Source organism: Theropithecus gelada, chromosome 18, assembly GCF_003255815.1.
Source record: "Theropithecus gelada isolate Dixy chromosome 18, Tgel_1.0, whole genome shotgun sequence".
Classification (NCBI taxonomy): domain Eukaryota; kingdom Metazoa; phylum Chordata; class Mammalia; order Primates; family Cercopithecidae; genus Theropithecus; species Theropithecus gelada.
The window spans coordinates 29,526,496-29,540,418 of record NC_037686.1 but is presented as its reverse complement, the minus strand read 5'-3'; the positions used below and the strand labels follow the sequence as shown (position 1 = coordinate 29,540,418).

Here is a 13,923-nt window from a genome sequence, read left to right as displayed (position 1 = left end):
TCCCGGCCGGACTCCCTCCAAGCCGGCTCGCTTTTCTAGTCTAAATAAATAAATAAATGAAGCCAGATGGAAGAAAAAAGCGCCTATTCCACCTCCGCCGCCGCCCCGCCCGCCATCCCTGCCTTTGCTTCGCCCGCCTGGCGCCCTAATAGAGCATAGCTTGGTGGATAAAGCCCCCCTACATACCCACAAGAAAATAAAAATCACTGTTTTTTAAATACAAAAAGTTACACCTGCTGCTATTACAAAAAGAACCCCCAAAAGGCAAAGAGAGGAGGCCGGCTGCCCGGCTCCTCACAGACACCCGCTCCCCGCGGCCGCCGGGCCCGGAATCTCAGCGCCTCCCGAAGAGCCATGCGCCTGGCGCTATTTATAGCCGGGGGCCGTCTCGGACTGTACCACCGCCACGGCGCGGGGCCGCCGACGGGGGAGGCGCGGTGGGGCCGGCGCCGCCCCACGCCGCCCTGCCCCCGGCCGCCGCCCGCCGCGGCGCGAGCCCCCACAGCGCGCCCATTCCCGGCCCCCCGCGCCCTCCTCCGCGCGCGCACACTCGCCGCCCCCACCCCTGGTCTGGCTGGGAACTTGAACCGGTCCAGCCTGTTTAAACGGAAAGGACAGAGATCCTGTCTGTTCAATGTAAAAAAAAAAAAAAAAAGAAAAAGAAAAAGAAAAAAAGAAAAAAAAATCAGATCAGACCGAGAGAGAGAGGAGAGAGAGAGGGAGAGAGAGGGAGAGAGAGGAGAGAGAGGGAGGGAGGGAGAGAGAGAGGGGGGGAGAGCGGAGAGAGAGCGCGAGCGCGAGCGAGCGAGAGAAGAGGAGAAAGAGAGAGAGCAGAGAGCGAGCGGAGAGCGAGGTGTAGAGAAACCGAGGGGGAGAGAACCCGAGTGTGTGTATGCGTGTGCGTGTGTGAGCGCGAGCGAGCGAGCGAGAGGAGCGAGAGAGTGCGAGCGAGAAAGAATAAAAGGAAAGAAGATTTTCTCTATGTATATAAAGATGGCCACGTTAGCAAACGGACAGGCTGACAACGCAAGCCTCAGTACCAACGGGCTCGGCAGCAGCCCGGGCAGTGCCGGGCACATGAACGGATTAAGCCACAGCCCGGGGAACCCGTCGACCATTCCCATGAAGGACCACGATGCCATCAAGCTGTTCATTGGGCAGATCCCCCGCAACCTGGATGAGAAGGACCTCAAGCCCCTCTTCGAGGAGTTTGGCAAAATCTACGAGCTTACGGTTCTGAAGGACAGGTTCACAGGCATGCACAAAGGTGAGTGCACCTTTCCCTCCCAACTTTGCCGGGGAGCAGGAGCGGGCGGGCCGGCCGACCGGCCGGCCGGCGACTGACAAGCGGCTGACTGAGCGAGAGGAAGCCTCGGGCGGGCGCCGTGGAGGGAGGCGCTCGGGCAGCGGAGACCAGAGCTGGGGTGCGTGGGGAGCTGCTCGCTGGGGCAAGGCTGGGTTTTGGGCGAGGTGCTGATAGGAACGATGCCATGGAGAGAGCAGCGGGCGCCGATGAAGAGAAAGAGAGAGGGGATCGAGGAGGGCTTGGGTTTTTGGGTACAGCGACTTGAAAGATTGGGATGGGGAAGGCTGCACCGGTCGAGCCCAGGACGCTGAGCGGACGGACTCTCGGGCGCCTGGCCGGCCGGGGACCGAGGGTGCTGTCCATCGTCGTGGTGCTGAAATACTAAAGGAGATGGTCTCCTCATCCTTTGCTCCGGGCCAGAGTAGCAGGAGCGCAGCCGTCTAAAAGGGAGAGAGGTGACAAATTCAAAGAAATATTTTTATTTAAATGTAACAGTAAACTCTCCCTGTCGAGCTGTGTGCCTCAATAATCTGATTGTGGTGTGAATGGTGGTGTGTGTTGGGGGTTGAGGGGGTGGATGTTTGAAGGAACCAGTGATAAAACCTAAGGCAAGAATTAGCAAGGAACCAGCCATCCCCTGGGTGGAGTGGAGGTCTGGCAAGCCTGGATAGTCCCCTTCCCAGGAAAGCGGAGCTTTGGGGAAAAAAAATATGTGTGTGCGAGATTTGCATTTTGAAAGGTGTACCCTAATTTATCCCAAACTCACCATGCAGAGAGCTTTATAGTACATTATTTTTCCCTTGAAGCGATCATTGACAGTGAGTGCTTGGGGGAGGGGGAGAGAGAATAATCAAAGAATTAAAACCCAGCAACTTTTTAGGAAAGTGGTCATGGGAATTGTCTGCAGCCTGCCGTTTTCTCCTTGTTTTATTATCTTTAAAGCAGAGCCCCAAACGTGTTCAGTTGTAGAATGTGTGTGGGTGGCTGGTGGGTGACGAAATTAGCCCAGTGCTCCGCTTCCTAACAGTAATATATAGGATGTGCAGCGGGGATGAATCGGTGCTGGAGCTATGTGGGCAAGTTAAATGCTTTCTGAGAGAGATTGATCGCCAGGCAGGGAAGGAGCACGGGGCTAAGGAAGTTGTAGGGGATGTGTATGGATGTTCCGTTTTTAATAAACAGTAGTGTGGAGAGCCGCCGAAGATGCTGTTACAGCTGGTGGTTTTAAAGATGAAAACACACACGCACACCCACCCCCACATAGAGAGCAGCCTCATCCTTGGCCACAAATGGGCTATGGACACAGCTGATCCTCCAGCACATTAGGTGCAGAGCGCGGAGCTGTCTGGCTCTCTAAGCAGCAGCGATTTTCACTATCACAACCACCCTCTTTCTTCAGCCCTCCCTTCGTTCGAATACTAAACAGAGCTCCAAACTCTTCATAGTTGGAGTCCCAGAGAGCAGTTTTTATTGGCTTTAGCATCTTCCAGCTTGCCTGCTGAGGAGTAAATCTTAAAGTTAATGGCATGTTGAGTAACACAAAAACACAGCAGAATGGAAATATACTGGGTTTGTTGGGGTGAGGTGAGGGTGGGGGCTGTAATGAAGAGAGAAACCAACCTTTATCCAATATGGAGAAAATGTCTGTCTGTTCAAAAGGGAGATTGGAAAGGTGGAATGAGGAGGCAGTCTTCAAAACAATATTCGAAGAAAAAAACAAAACACTTTCTTTTCCCTCCCTCCCTCTCAAGTCAACCGTATCTTTGTAGTATTTTCCCCTTCCAATCAAGCTTCCTAGAAGCTAATCAAGGTTTGTATCAAACCTTTGTTATTCGGAATCTCCTCGTTTTAAAAAATAGTAATAACAAAAATTTTGAAAGCATAGGTAGGGAAACCTTTTGCCCATCTTAATGATCAGTTTTTGTGGTGATTTAAGATTTTAAAGTTAAAAAAAATCAGAACCCACTAGAGGCAAAAGACAGTTGTGAGGAGCTGGGCTTCATATGGCATGTGGATTAAAGCACTTTACTTGCTTCTTCATTTCAAATGAAGATAAACTTTAACAGTATTCCTTGGTTTCTTTTCTACAATCCCTGATATCATCACTTCGTTTCTGATGTAATTTGGACTCTCTCATATAATAGCAAAGAAGTAGAATTTTCATCGTTTGCATTAGGGAGATAGAGAAGGTTATCATTATAATATATATAATACATATATTACATATATTTTAGATAGATAGATAGATAGATAGATAGATAGATAGATAGATATCTGGCCAGAATTCCTAGGACAAACAAAACTTCATTTTCTAAATAATTTCTCCCCTAAACTGTCTCAGTCAGTGGCAGGCAGGCCCAGTGGCTCCGGCATACTGGGTTCCTCATTGTCGCAGCTCACCCTTCGGAGCCTGAGCATATAATTTTCTCAGTGAAACTTCCTACCTCTCCATCCTTCTGATTTTTATAATTGAGGTTGGGCCACAATGTCCCTAACAGTGCTTGCAAGCTCTCAGAGAGCTGAATAAATGAGACCGTTTCCGAGGTCTGGTTTATTCAGTCCTAGAAGAGTTTAAACTCCTTCTTCATTGATGCAGCCTGATTTATTAGCTAATCCTGATAAAATAAGCCTCTGGCCACCTTAAAAAATTACTCGCTTGCCATTGGTGATTAATTACTGTTAAGTTGGAAAGTATGATGAGGCTTGAGGAAGGAGGGTTGCATTTGGTTTCTAGATTTCCCCATCTCTAAATTGACAACATAAGGTTAGGGATAGAATCATGCCTTTGTTAAGCCTGGTTTCAGGGCATATTTGTGGCTCTTGCTCTCCCCTTCTTTAATTTCTAACTTCTAATGAATCATATGGGACAAAATTGAGAGACACAGGACACTGGCCTCCAGTTTGGATGTCATGTTTATGTTATTGGCAAAAAAAAGAAAAAGAAAAAGGAAGACAGAAGGAAAAGAAAAAGAAGTAAAAACTAAATTAAACACATGAGATTTCAGGTGGGTCTCCATTTGTTGGCCACCTGCCATTTCAGATATCTAAAGAAGGAAGGAGTTCTAAGGGTTAATGGAATACCTGCCATGCGTAGAGTGCACCTTAAAAGGCAATTACTCCAGTCAAATTGGGAGTCTGTGGAGGAGGGAGTGGGTGGGTGTTGTGGAGCAAACCCAGCCATATCAGAGAAAGGCTGTTGGGCTGGGGAGGCAGCAAAGAGCAGCTGTGGACTGGGGTGATTACTATAAAGGTAAATTTACCCCCTGGAGGCCAGAAAGCAATTGGAGAAAGGGGTATCTGGGTGCTACGCAAAGAGAGAAAGGAAGAAAAAAGCCCAGAATTAAAATTCAAAAAACAACACCCAAGGAAGAAAACCGAGTTTAATGCAAACTCTCCGGAACAACTCAGAGTCTTCTTTTCTCCCTCATTAGAGCACTTTGGGAAAGATTGTTTTTCCAGGCTCCAAAGAGAAAGACATTGTACTACTGATTAAAGAGAAAAGAGACGAATTCCTCGGGTAGCAGCAGAAGTGAGCTGAGGGCCAATTTTACCCCTTCTTGTAAAATTTTTCTCCTCTGGAGAAGAGAACAGGTCACCCAGTAGTCCAATTCTTCCTTTCTCTCATTTTTAATTTATTTCTGTTTTCTTCTTTTCATTTCCTGTAGAACAAAAAGAGGCAGTGACTGAAGACACATATGTGCACACATACCCATACTTGTTAACACTCACTTACACAGTGGATCACACATGGAGAAATCAGCAATCCATTCATAACTTTGGTCCTATCTAGCTGGATAGGAGGCAGCAAAGACTGAGTTACTGGGAGATATAAAGACTAGTGCTCTCTGGATAGCCATATTATAATGCATTATCTTTGAAGTCATTTAAGTCCAATTTAAGTGGTATTTAGTATAATATTTATGAATTAATGTAATCTAAACATAGGACTGTCCCCAAAGGTTTAAACAGCCTTTACTACTGATGTGTGCTTGTTCCCAGAGCCTGCGATGCATTTTAATCTAAACAGCCAAGTCCACATCATAGTCCTTCTTGTTATCCAGTCAGAACAGATCTGTGCCTGGGTAAGCACTCTGCTTTGAGATTTTCTCCGTTGCATGGAGGAAAATATACTCTACTGGCAGCCTGGGGGGCTCTCAGCCCAGAAGCCACAACTGCAGGGATTTTAGCCCCTCATACTTCCACACTATATCCAGAAGGAGGGTGGGGACAGAGTAATAGAATCTTCTGTGGATTTAGCTCCAGAGAGTGTATCATTTTAAAATACACTCACCACTACATGCACAATCTTCTATTTCAACTACACCTGAATAGGAAATGCCTAAAGCCCCTTGATTTGGGGTTTAGCTGTGAGAAAGAGGAAGGACGGGGGTATGAATATGTTTTGGGGATTTGTGACCATCTTCACAAAATTATGTCTTGTATTTGTGTTTAAGATACAATAATTCTCAGAACACTGAATTTCCACCGCTTGACTTTACCCAAGATGGCTCGTTGTTTTGTGGGGTTTGGGGGATTTTTTTTCTGCTGTAGATAGGTGATTTAAAACTGTGAAGCTCTATGTGATTTCCATTTTCAAATGAGTCTAAGAGACAGTGCAGCTGAAGTATTAGCATGGGCATGAGCTCAATTAAGATGAACTTTTTAAAAATACTTTGAAAAATAAAAATTTAGTTCTGTCCAGGAGAAAAGGCTGACAGAATGGCTGGGTACACACCTATAGCTTTTAAAAGAAAGATTTGCCTTGTCAGAGATACGGAAAACTGAATAGCCATAATCAGAAAACAAGAAAAGCATTTTTTAAAAAACAAGTTTCACCAAAGAAAATGATCAATAGCAATCATTACAAACGTAAAGCATATCAAAGCAACAATCACCATTAAAACAAACTCCAAAATCCAGATGTTGATAAGTGTCCTACTTAAGAGCAAAGAAAAAATATTGGAAAATGATTAGCTTATTTAAGAGACTGATGGTTATTTGCTGCTTATGCATAATTTCATTTGTCTTTTAAACAGACTTCCTTGGAATCAACAAACACAGAGATAAATTAATATGCACATATGCACGTATATGTTTCCATGTGCAAGCATGACTAAGCACATCCCACACATATGGAAACCAGGGCTGGCCTAGATTTCAGTGCAATTCAACAGGGAGATGTTAGCAACCTCCCTCCCATCCCCAAGCACACACAGTTTTAATGGGAATTCTAGATTGGGTTGAAATAAGCCCCTTGGTATACTTTCACTCCCTTCATCACCTGCTCCAATTGGCTTGATGTTTGTGGCCTCTCAAACACAACAAAATAAAATCTTTTATTGAATGAAATCATAGCCATAAAACAACGCAAAGGAAAACAATGACAAAACTGCATGCCATTGCTATGCCCCCTACACACTCATGTAGTAAAGTTCTTAGAGTTCTATCAGGGAGCTCATGTCCCAGGGTATTCCCACTGCCCAGTGATCTTGCCACACTCCAGCAACTTGATCATGGCCATTATCATCACTAATATTAGTATCTTCCTCCTCATTATTACAGCGTCTATATCAGGAGGGAAGAGGGGCTTCTGAGTGAGGCCTTGGAAGATATCCAAGATACCACCTTTTTGCTTGAGAAAAGAGCTGGTCTCAACGTTGCCTCTGTCCAGGGCTCACACCTTCCATGTCATCAGGAGAGGGTCAGTTTCTAAACTGACCCAGGAGGGATCTCACCTAAAGAGAATCTGGGATAAGTAGGCTCTAGAGGACAGAAATGCAACAGAGAATAAGGCCCAAGGTTGCAGGTAGAGAAGAAAAAGTGCAAGTTGTAGGGTCAAAATGCCAGCTAGAAGCTGGGAGTGCCCGTTTACAGTGGCTGAAACTGCAGCAGCTCTTGAACTTGGTGGGGAAATCCCATGTGACATGCAGAGAGAAGAGCTAAAGGGTGTGAAAACCTATGTGTCTGTGGGTAGGAGGAGGGAAGATGCTGCAGCCTGTGTGGGTGTTGGAGTGAGCATGTGTGTGTGGATACACACACAGAGAGAAGAAATGACAGATGCAAGTGGTGTGGAGATGATATTAGGGACAGTTTAATCTTGCAAGGCTATATGCAGGATCAGGGAGAAGGGTGATGGAGAAAAGGGGAAAATCTGGAAAAAATGATGCTGTCCTCATCATTACATACATGATCCACCTCAGAACTCCTGGCTTGGATTTGTCAATGATTCAAGTCCCAGTGTGAAGGTGTATTTTTTGTTTTATCTGTCGATATTCCCATCCAGAAGTCCTGGTTTGGAGGAGGGTTCCATCCTCATTTCCCACCCATCACCCTTTCAAGGCCAGCCTGCTTCTGCTCACCCACTGACTCATTTTAGCAATGACCTTCCATCTGGAATCTGAGTGGCCTGCCGCAGCTAATTCCCTTCACCCACTGCATTTCCCACCTTATTCACTGCCCCTTGGTATTCCAGGCTACTTTCCTTTTATAGTGTACACACACACACACACACACGCACACGCACACACACACACACACAACCTGACCAGCTCAGTCAAGTCAGGCCCTCCAAGCAGAATACTGCATTTTACCTAAATCCAAGCAGGGCGTGGCAGGGAGCCGGTTGCCCTCCTTTTGGGCTCTCTATAACAAGAGCAGAAAATCCGCTCCTTTTACCTCTTCCTTTCCTGCAGGCCTGTAGATACACAGCCTCTCCAAGAATTGCAGAAAGCATCCAGTCCTACCCAAACAGCCTAGGGGAGTAGAACAGAGCACCCCCCCACCCCCCACAATTTCACTGAAGCCCTTTCATCATCTTTCCTCTCCTTTTCTGTCTTCTCTGCCATTTAAGATATCCACCCAAACCCCAAAGTGGGGCCTGAAGGAGATAAGTGTTCCATTTGGCAACATAAGAGAAGTTAAAGGTACCAGAACAGACACACACACACAAAAAAAAAAAAACAGTTACACGGGTAGAAAAAGCAGCAGAGGAATTTCCAGTGTTGATGTACTTGCCCTAAGAGCTTCCTCCATCTCCACCCATCAAGTTCCCCACAGCCCTAGGTGGGTATAAAGCCCAAGCCGCAGCCCTACCCACAGGAACAAAGAAGAAAGTCAGGTAGGAAGCCCAAGGTGATTGCCTTGATTTTTGAGTCCTCAAAAGTAGAAGGGGAATTAGTAGGGCATGGTGGCGCAAGTCTGTAGTCCCAGCTACTCAGGAGGCTGAGATGGGAGGATTGCTTGAGACTGGGTGGAGGCTGCAGTGAGTGGAGATCGCACCACTGCACTCCAGCCTGAGCAACAGAGTGAGACCCGATCTCAAAGAAAAAAAAAAAAAGTAAAAGGGGATGTTTTCAGGACCATCCATTTATAGGGTTTCTCCCCTTCTACTTGTCCACATTTGGTTTCTCTTATTCTTCCTTGTATCTCTCCTCTAGCGTGAGCTGATTGAGAATTTCAAACAGAGTGATTCCCCACAGCTCAGCTCAGGAACAAATCCTATGTGGCCATCTGCAAGATGGAAATAAATGGGTGCCCTCATGGAGACAGACATAGTCCTGCTTCTGTGGGGACAGAACAGCCAAAAATATTGATCAAACTCAGGAAAAAAATTGATAATGAACTGGCCTCCAACAAGAGCTTAATTGACAGAGACTTCCGAAGGCCAGCTCTGGACAACGTATAAACTGACCGCAATGTTACTTTATTGCAATACACTCTGCTTCAATTAATTATCACCTTTGTTAAGAGTGGCTACAGATCAAAGGTTTCTAGATACTTAACACATCTTTCGAACAAAGCCCCGATGTATTAGGCTATTCCACAGCTGGCCAGCAACTCAAGATAGTTTCCCATTTTCTTCCTTGTTAGCTGTAGGCTTCCTCCTCTTTGTTGAAGACAAACACTCCTTTCTGCACAGCCACTGTGTCCAAGGACCAGGATTGTGAGAACTGCTGTCCTCCGAGGGCAGGGTGCTGCAGTTCAGCAGCTGTTCCTAAAATTACACAACTTGGTTCACCCTTGAATCGATCTGACTGAAATGGGGAGTATCAGCAGAAGAAAAAGGAGTTTCTAGAAACACAAAAGGGGTATGTGTGTGCATGCGCATATGCATGTGCACAAGCGACTATATGCACATCCACATAAATATTATGGGATCAATACATTTCACATCCGCTGCCCACACCTCTTAACTTCTCCCTGCCATCTCTTAAGCACCTGTGCTACTGTCATATTTCACACTGAGAAATGCTCACAGCTGAAGCGGGCATAGATGATGCTGTATTGAACTAAGTCATTGTTTGGATTCAGTTGTGGAGTCTTGGTACCCACTGAAGGATGGTCCTTGCCCGGAGTAGTTAGTGCCTAAGAAGCCACTTCTTAAGATGTGACAGGAACCTCACTCTCTAGAGTCCCCAAGACCTACAAACTGACAGGTGACTTACTTGAAAGCAACCCTTGGAGTCGTTCTAGGCAGATTTGAATGCCATACGTGGCTGTTTGTTCATTATTCTAATTTAATGATGCAGTCACACCTAATTAATCCATGTCTGGTTTATTCATACACTATGTCTAAGGATCCAAAAGATCTCTCCAGCTAGCCAGTTTCCCTTTACAGGGACAAGCAAGGGGGCATCCCTGACAAGTGAGGCTGTCTGAGTTCAAACAGGATGGGATCACTGTAGACCGAACTGATAGAGGCACTGACCCTGACACCACCTTCCATGCAGGTAGGCACGACAGCAGTCACAGAGATGCACAGCAATGAGGTCTGTGTGACCATGCACAAATACACACGAGCACAAAAAGCATGCCTTCTACTATAAACTTACACAAACCCATTCCCCTCTAAAAGTTAAAGGGCCACATCTCACCATGTAATCAATCAGGCCTGCTGGCATGCCAGGCTTTCATATGATTGGAAGTTTTGGTGCAGAAGGTTGAGAGCCTGAGGTCAGTAAACTTCCCCTCTCTGTCTTTAGAAAGTAGAGCTGAATTAACTGTTGCCACTGTACAGATAGAGACTGAGGCTGAGAGTAGCGTATGCCCAAAGTCAAGCCTGCGGCATGGTCTTCAGCGCACCTCCCAGTGGCTGGTTCTGGCCAGACTGCTCCCCGTGAGTGCTGTCTCTTGCCTGGCAGGTAAATTGAGAGAATGAGGCATCAACCTAATAATATCCTTATAAAGCCAAGCCTCCTTGCGCAAGTCCTCGGAGACAAGAGGCATCTAAAGATCAAACGCTACATCACAGTGTATTTGTAGGAATTCTCTGATTCTGCTACCTCCCTATAATGCCGTAATTGACTATTTGATCAGCTCTAAAAGGGACGGTGTTCAAAACAGACTCACACACACACACGCATACACACACTCACACACACACTTACATACACGTGAACACTCTTGCATACACACACACATACATTCACCACACAAGCATATGCGCACACATTCTTTTGCATACCACATGCCACAGTACCCACACCAGTTCATGCAACAAAGGTCAATTTTCACAGGGGATGCTTGAAGGTGAGTGAAAAGCATACACCTAAGATTGTATGTGCCCTTCCGGTAATGGGCTTATCAATACCTCTTAAAGCAATGTGACAGCCAGCCCAGAGTGATTCAGTTGTGTGGACAAAGGTCAGCATATAGATATCCATTATTAATAATATCAATATCTTGATTGACCAATATAACCAGAAACTGTATCATGTCGCCATTGATGGGTGAGGCTGGGAGGACTCCACAACAATAGCCGGAAATTATGCCCATGTAAAATTAATCATATTGACTGGTTCTAAGAATATACAGCGAGGCGAAGATCTTGGGAGAGGTTGTCATGGTGGGAGAGGGGGTCCTTGTTCCCAGAGGCTTTATGGTTTTGAACTCCTGCAAGGAGACCGGGGAAACAGAGGCGTCCCTGAGTGACCGATGAGAACACTCTCCCTCATCCGGCCTTTGCTTTTCAACAGGGTGGGGTGGAGGAGAGGTGTACTCTGAACAGGAAAAGAAGGAAATAGGATCCCTTAACCATTATGCGTCCAGCATATCCATATCTTTCTGTCAAATCAATACTTGGCTTGGCTTGGTCTCACCGGATGAGGCACGGAAAGCATACTTGCCCCACTGTGTAAAGAGGTCTCTCTCCAAAGGGGTGGCATAAGCCTGAAGCTGTGTCCCTTTACCAGGGTGGGATATACTGGCTCCAGGAGATGCCAGTGTGCACTCTGCAGCCTGGGTATCCTGGGAGGAAAAGAAAAGCCTCCAATCAGATCAATCACTGTGATTAAATTCTTGGGATCAGCAAAGCCAGGGACTCAGGGTGCTGCCCTGTCAGCATTGCTGGTAGGGTGGGAATATCTTGGACTTCAGAAAGTCATTTCTCACTGAGGCTTACTTTCAGCCCCAGTGAGTGAGAAGGAAAGCCTTTGCGTCCTTCCAAGGGAAGCCTTGAAATTCTCTTGGGGCAGTCCTGGACCCCTCGACTCTCTTGCTTATAAGAGCCCTGTCTCAGGACGTCCCTGGCCCTTCTTGGCAGCCATAGATAACACCTGGAAGGGTGTCCTGGGGAAGAAGTGAAAAGGAGAGAACTCTTGTGTCTGGGCAGTCCTCAGAATGGAAGGAGGGCAGTCAGGAAGTGTCTCTGGTGACAGCCAAAGGCCCAACAGGCTTTTTGATCATTCCTTTCTCTGTTTTTCAGAGTTGTCAAGGCAACGGAAAGGGAGCCTGCCTTAGAGTCCAGGCCCCATGGTGGGTGTGATGATGAATAAGAAAGGGGCTGCTAAGATGGGTGGTGGGGGATGCCTTTGATCCTAAAGGAGGGCAAGCAAATGGGGCCTGTCGCTGGATGGGAGATGGGGCTGCTTGAGGTAGGGTGCTCCCCTTCTCATAAGAAACAGCTCAGGCCCCAGCTGATCGGCCACATCCCACCCTCTTTGATTTGCTCTCCCACTCACCCAGGGTCATCAAGAGGCAAGAAGGTCCCCTGGCCTCTGTGGAGGCAGGGTCCCACCCAGGTGCTCACACCCAGCCCACGGGACCAAGAGCCCTGTGGGTCACTGCCGCTCCCTCCCCAGTACACACAACCCAGCCTTCCTTGCAGAGCCCCAGCCCCCAAGGCTGCCCCAGAGAGTTCCCAGGCCCCCAAACTGGCTCCCATCCCTGCCCAGGCTGGGCACAGCCTCAGAAGGTATATGGGGAGTGTGGGTTCTGGCACCAGCATTCAGTCTTCCGCCCAAAGTGTCCTCTCCCCTCCTTGGCCACAAAGCCTGGCTCTAGGTAGCTCTAGGGAGAAGAGCAGAGAGCCCAGAAGCGAGACCACCTCTTTACACCTTTTTCATACCTGGGGAGGAAGCCCCTAAATTGTGTGTTGGGGGAGAGTTCCTCTTTCCTCCAGCTGTCACCTGCCCTCTGACGGTGAGACGAAGAACTTCTTACACACACGCTGCGGGCCCCAGTCTGAATTGCCCAGCTCCCGCAGCAGCCCAGGCCCCGCCTCACCCCAGGAGCTCCAACCCAAACCTCTCCCACACGCTACCCCTAACCCCGGCCAGTGTTGGCTGCTCCTTCTGCACAGCAGCTCCCTGCACGGGTTGGGGACTCTCCAGGTCATTTCCCTCACTTGACAAGCCAGACCTGAGCCTGGGACACCAGCAAAACAGGGAACACAAAGCCAGAGAGGAGGATCAGAAAACCCAAAAAGTATTGTCATTTTTGTATCCATGTGAGTTTCGTTTCATTTCAAAAATTAATAATTACAGTATATGATTTAGTATGATTTTTATTCTTAATTCCATATGTTGGGGGCTTGTTAGCAAAGCACCAGAATCTTTTGCATACTTGGGGTCTGACATGGGTCCAACTCCAAACTGCTGTGTCCCTGAACTTCTGCAAAGGAATCTCCAAATGCCCTCCACAAGACGCACACACGTGGCACACTCACATGCTAGGTGTGATGAAATGAATGAGCCTGGGTAGAGAACCCACAGATTAGTGATCAATTGGTGCACTCACCACCCAGGTCCAGCCGAGGCCCCAGTAGAGCAACTTAAGCCTAGTTTATCATCAGAGTGACAAAGACACAGAGTAAGACTGGCTTATTTTCAAGTTCATTTTCTTAACCAATTAAAACAAAAATATTTTTGTTGAAAAATAAGACCTTCATCTGTACTGTCATCTTGACTATTTCAATAAGCAAATGATTAGATTTATTTTACAGTAAATTCTGTTGCCATTCTGTTGGGCAAGTTTGGAAATCCCCCGGAACGAGGAACAAGTGGCAAAGCCTGGGACGTGGCAGCTGAGTTGGGTCCCCAGGGGAAAGAGAGGAACAGCAAGTTAAAGGGTGATGTCTCGGTGCAGGAAAAGCACGTTATTGAGCTGTGGTGAATGACTACTGGGTAGATCAGATCACAACAGCAGCTTAGGCCTTAGAGCAAGAGATCACACTCCTGAAGGGCTGACCAGCCACACACCAGCTCCAGTTGAGATAGGTGGGAAGCCAGGCAGGAAGGGCCATACATGCAGGCTGAACCACCCAGCTGGAGCCAGCAAAAGCCAGGCTCTTGTACCCTTTGGGTTCAAATTCAAGACCCCCATCTGCCCCTTATGCCATC

The 13,923-nt window shown here is 47.2% G+C and overlaps 1 protein-coding gene across 45 annotated transcripts in view; it reads left to right on the top strand.

Annotated features, from left to right (window-relative positions):
* The first annotated feature begins 596 nt into the window (after window positions 1-596).
* CELF4 (CUGBP Elav-like family member 4) overlaps window positions 597-13,923 on the top strand; it is a 320,089-nt gene continuing 306,762 nt past the window's right edge. For 41 of the 45 annotated variants that reach the window (XR_003116666.1, XR_003116665.1, XR_003116664.1 and 38 more), the window contains exon 1: window positions 597-1,267. Coding sequence is in view for 39 of the 45 variants with exons in the window: in XM_025365313.1 (XP_025221098.1) it covers window positions 982-1,267 (286 nt within the window). In the remaining 6 variants the exon portion in view is untranslated. The remainder of the gene's footprint in view (window positions 1,268-13,923) is intronic. The other 4 variants (XM_025365294.1, XM_025365293.1, XM_025365287.1 and 1 more) reach the window with 1 other exon arrangement.